The sequence below is a fragment of the Sorghum bicolor genome, chromosome 1 (assembly GCF_000003195.3).
Source record: "Sorghum bicolor cultivar BTx623 chromosome 1, Sorghum_bicolor_NCBIv3, whole genome shotgun sequence".
NCBI classification, from domain to species: domain Eukaryota; kingdom Viridiplantae; phylum Streptophyta; class Magnoliopsida; order Poales; family Poaceae; genus Sorghum; species Sorghum bicolor.
The window spans coordinates 29,391,025-29,396,840 of record NC_012870.2 but is presented as its reverse complement, the minus strand read 5'-3'; the positions used below and the strand labels follow the sequence as shown (position 1 = coordinate 29,396,840).

At 40.0% G+C, this 5,816-nt stretch overlaps 1 protein-coding gene across 1 annotated transcript; it reads left to right on the top strand.

The window, feature by feature from the left end:
- On the top strand, window positions 327-758 carry LOC8067548. The gene has a single exon (XM_021451369.1). It carries the CDS (start codon window positions 327-329, stop codon window positions 756-758), a length of 432 nt encoding a protein of 143 aa, XP_021307044.1.

Genomic DNA, 5,816 nt, shown 5'->3' with positions numbered 1-5,816 from the left:
GGTGGAAGTTGGCTCTGATAAACATGGTGGCGAAGGATAGTCCGGAACGAGTGGAGGTCTCGCTGTTTTTGGAGGAAGGGTGTGGCCCTCTCAGTCAAGAGCATGTCTAAGTACCATATAGACATGGTAATAAAGGAGGAGTATGATTTTGAGTGGAGGTTCACAGGGATGTATGGGGAGTGAGGAGTGAGGAGAAGGAGAAGACATGGGATACTCTCCGGACCTTGCACGAGGCCCTTTCCTTACCCTGGGTGTGTGTAGGTGACTTCAATGAGGTCCTTTTTGCTCATGAGAAGGAAGGTGGGCTGGTGAGATCAGGGGTAGCAATGGAGCAGTTCAGGGAGGCAACGGAGGACTGTGACCTCCAGGATTTGGGATATGTGGGGGATGCGTTCAATTGGCGCAACAACCACCACAATGCGGGGAGTTATATTAGGGAGTGGTTGGATCGGGCCCTTGCTAACACAGCATGGAGATGGAAATTCCCTCTAGTCCAGGTTATCAACGACGATCCAAGACACTCAGATCATAGACCAGTGATCATGGAGGTGGGTGAGAGGGAGGTTTGGAGATGGGAAAGTCCAGGAGAGGTTATGAGGATTTTTGAGGCACGATGGCTGGAGGAGGAGGACTGTGCAGCTAAAGTGGAGGAGGCATGGGGTTCTGCCCTAATTGATGGCACCACCACTCTTTTTGAGCTGCAAGGTCATGTGCTGGGGGAGTTGTGGGAGTGGGACCGATCAGTTTTGGGGAGCTAGAGAAGAGGGTGAAAAATTCTAGAAGGGAGCTGGAAAGGTGTAGAAGAAGGGGGATCTCACAAGACATTGTGAACCGAGAGCACATTTTGAGGTTCAAGCTTGAAAGGCTGGAGGATCAATTGCACGTGTACTAGAAAATAGCGAGCCCATAACTCATGGCTGCTGAATGGTGACTGTTGACACTTCTAACACCACTTAAGCTAAGTTGTCATCCCTAGCATGGCGCCAGAAGTGTGGTATAAAAACTGTCCACTAATAAATATAAGATCCACAGGCGTACATATTAAATACTATTGTAGCACTTCACCGAGAAGTATTCCAGGTATCGTTATATATATTTAGCTCAAGGGAAAGAACTAAGGACTTAAACAATGAGATCAACTTGCAAAACATGGCTACTTATGAGTGATTGGGTTGCATAGTCACATACTTGGTAGGAGGGTAAACCATAGATATATGATATATAAAATATAGAAGCCCAGGAAATATACAGACTAGATTTAGACTACTCAGCTTAATATTAGGCAGAAGTCCGATTAGTTTAAGAGATAGAAAATCCTATGTAGTTTTAATTTATCAAGTCATTCATCTACTCTAATGCTACACTATCATATATAGCACAAAAGACTCTTCATTTATGTATAAGGAACATTGCTATAAAAAGCCAAGACAGAGCTGGACTTCCTACGCAATTGTGGTTCCACCTGTCTTACCAACGGGGGATGGAATACAAAGGACTCAACAGAACTGTCACTTCTGCGATCTACCACGCAACCCGGCCAATTTTGTGTAATTGCAGATAAACGACATCTAAGCACCATGCTTACATGACATCTATCACCTAAGTCTCCTGCGAATTGGGTTAAGCGCTTTGCAAACATATACATAAACTCATTATCAATCATAACCATATCAAATGTAGAACTAGAATAAACTAGGAACATAATAAATAGAAACATAATGATATTTAGAATAAAGTCAAAAGAGAGATAAAAGATAATACCAATCTCTGATGACGAAGATCTAGAAATTCCGAGCACAGGCGCCTCACTCTTCCTCTATCTAATCTAATCCTATGTAGAAGATGAAGATTAGGAGTAGCTAATCTATCTCTAATCCCTAGCTCTAATGGCTCCCTCTAATTCTTAGATGAGAATAAAAATATAATTTTGTTTTTCTCTCTCAATTCTGAGCTTTATTACAGGGGGTAGGCTTATATTTATAGCCCCCTAGGAAGCACCACAGCCCTTAGATCAAACCGACTTAAACATGCACTTAAGATTAATCCTCAAACTCGGTGGAGGCAGGATCCGCGTGGTTGGCTTTGATTGGCCAACCTCCCCGGGCGGCCGCCCCACCCCTCCCTGGGCGCCTTCCTCTGCCCTATGGTAGGTGGGCCCCATGTTTCAGGGCATGCCTTCCTGAGTCTTCTGGAGTCTTCTAGAGTTGACGTTCGAGTCTTCTCTCTATGTAAATATGACATGTGGACCTCCTTTTGTTCTTATTCCGATAACCCCCCGCGGAAACAAACATTGACCAAAACTTGTGGAAATTGTCGGTGAAAGCCCTAAGTCTATGGTGATGTTCATTTTTTTATCCCCTTTATTCTCGTTAGTTGACATATAATTTTGATGGTTAACAACCGTCAATAAACTCCCCCAAGCTTGCCCTTTGCTCGTCCCTGAGCAAATAGCTACCAAGGATGGATCAGGAGTTGCTACAATGCTTTCACACCTCACAAGTACACATGCTTTAAATAAGAACTCATCCTTAAACTAGAGTGAACTATCATAACTTCCAAACTTACTCATGTTTCCTCCAACCATGGGGCTTCTACCTATACTTGGTTCTTGAGTAGTTGAAAGATAGAACAATTAAGTCAAGCACTGTTGTCTCATGTTCTGTTGTTCTACCTCTGTCCTGGAGTTTTTATAAGGTTTTCAAAATGAAACTCAGAGTTCTTTAGTATGATCCTTTCAAGTGTCTCATTATGTGGTATTTTTGGATCCTCTCTAATGCATTGAAAGGAGTGATGCCTTCTCTCTTGCTCTCAAGATATGTAGTATTTATGGCATAAGACATTTATAACCTTCTCTCTCTCACCCGATATCTAATAAAGCTTATGTGGAGCTCATAGGTGTGGAGATAACTAATGCATTGGGTCTGATCGAACCATGGATCCAAATGAACTCACCACATATCCAACCGGTTTGTACATGTGTGGTTTTATATGTGGATGCTAAACTAGAGAATATTTGTGGAAGGAGAACGGGTGCAAAATAATTCTAATGCTCCTTTACTTGGAATAATTCCTCTAACTTTAAACTTGAAATTTTGATAATAAACTTAGGCTCATAAATCTTTCTTTTTCTTTCTTTCTCTCATGGAACCTTTATCCATTAATTTTCTTGCAGCCCATCAATTCTTTTTGTAACAAATATTTTCTAGAGGAATAAAAGATAAAACTTGGAGCATTGAATTTAAGATAATTGGCTAGCAAATAAGGAAGGGAAATATTTTTGGTGTTCACTCTCGGTGTAAGAGTGGAACATTTTTGAATAGGTGAATATGGAATATATATGTGGTGCGTACTTCCAGAGTAGAAGCAGTAAAAGGTGAACATGAGTGTATGTGATACCGGGATTAGTCACATGATGAGTTCCTAAGGCTCAACACAGCTCGAGCAAACACAAAGCCCTACATATATGTGGAGGCTTCCTATTCTAAATAAATATGGCTGTGGTAGGAATTTTATACTCTATCATACATAGAACTCATCATGAAGCATTTTAATTTTCATAAAATAAATCTCTAGAATTTAGTAGCACTAGGAACATGATAAACAGCAGCTCAGACTATATCATATCATATCATATCATATCATATCATATCATATCATATCATATCATATCATATCATATCATATCATATCATATCATATCATATCATATCATATCATATCATATCATATCATATCATATCATATCATATCATATCATATCATATCATATCATATCATATCATATCATATCATATCATATCATATCATATCATATCATATCATATCATATCATATCATATCATATCATATCATATCATATCATATCATATCATATCATATCATATCCTATCCTAACCTAAACTTAACTTAAGCATATGGTCCGATAGGATAGGAGAGTAGAGTAAATTAAATTGTCTTATAGTCTATCCTAGCCTTGCGATAAATTGAATTTAATTCAATGGACTTGAATTGAATTAAAGTAGAGCAACTATTCATCATTTCCATCATGCATTCTTCATCTCTACATATTTTATTTATAGCAAACTTAACAGAAAAATAAAGCAAACTTATATTACACACCCTTTTTATTTGGTTTTCATTTTTTAAGCAAACTTAAACTTAAACAAATTAAATAGCAAATATTTATTTGGTTTTCTAAATATAAAAGAGAAAATAAATTGAAACAAAGGAAAAAAGAAAACTTACCTTAATAATGGGGGCCTTCCCCCAAGCTAGTCTTCATTCGGGATCCGGAGGAAAGCAAAGATGTCACTTAGAGTGTTGTTGGCTAGGTCTTGCCTTTCTTAAATAGCGCCAACGTCTGAGTGGTGGTTTGGTTCCACTGACGCTAGTCATTCCAATTCTGCTCATTGTGAGCAAGAGAGGTGTGGACGTAGTTTTGGAATGCCATTTGTTCATTGTAATGCTGCTAGGTATAGAAGAACCTAGGAGCATCAGACCTTCGTCCTTGCTCAAAGCCTTGTTCTTCGTCTTCTGTCCTTTCTCCATAGGTGCCGAATGAATGCCTTGGAGCTTCACCTGAGGGACCTTCTCCTGTGGAGATGAATGGTGGTGGTGGATAATACCCATATGGATGGTAGGCAGGATGGAACGGAGGATACATCCCAGGATTCAGTGCGGGGCAGTGGCGTGCCTGCCATTCGTCATAGCTGGTGTGCATCGGTGCTTCATGAGTAGGGTTAGCACCGAGCCAGACTGGCTCGTGTTGACGAGCAAATCTCTTAGAGGCTGTCCTCTGAGGTGCCCTCTCAGAAGTCTCCCCCTGAGCTCCTCTCCTGTTCACTGGTCGTGCCTGAAATTCAATATGCATAGTTTGGACAGAATATAGTGCCATCTTCAGGTTAGGTAACCGGAGCTTGGTGTCCCCATATGTCATGTATCGATCCCCTTTTATTTTCTTTACAAGGTGCGCATGATTAAAATGTTCATATACATAAATTTGTCTATGTGCATCAATAAAATCCAAAGAGGCACCCTCAAGTAATTTCAGTTTAATAGCTAAACGAGTAACAATGGAGCAAATTGCTACATCTCCTACTTTATATTTAGGAATGCTTAACCAATGATCTACTAAAGCATGGATAGGTGACACCCTAATTTTCTTCACTGCTGCATAAATTAATTGCAAATCTATAGCTCTAATCTTACTAGTGTTGACACCGTTTTTGGACACGTATGTGAATAGTTAATGGAATTTGGATCGGCAGGCGAAAAAGTAATGACTGGTTGATAAAGGAATTGCCGATGGATTATGATACCGATGATAAAGCAGCAGGATATGACCAAGTCCAGGGATGGTGGTTGATCTTTTGTCGATGGTTGGTATTGATGGTTGCCGATGCCGATGGAGGATGATATGCCGATGATGGTGGAAGAAGGCGTGGGAATCATCGGGAAGATAATGGTGGTGTGCCGATCACCTTGGATAGATAAATTATTGTTTTCCATAATTATTAGAGTTTGTTTTGTATACTGATTCTGTTTAGGTTGGAATTAGAATCCTAGTCGTACCTGATTGTAACTCTTTAGAATAGGGTATAAATATAGACCTAGTAGTGATGTAAGAAAGAATCCGATCAATCATACATAAAGTTTTTACATCTATTCTCGCATCTACTTTCGACGATTTCGTTAACTCGCATATTTTCTTTTTACTTACGAGTTCTTAAGAATTCTTCGAGTCATACGATGAGTTTTCGAGTTCCGTGTGAATACCTCTTGGCCGTGACATCCGGGCGCATCGCTGTTGTCGGGAC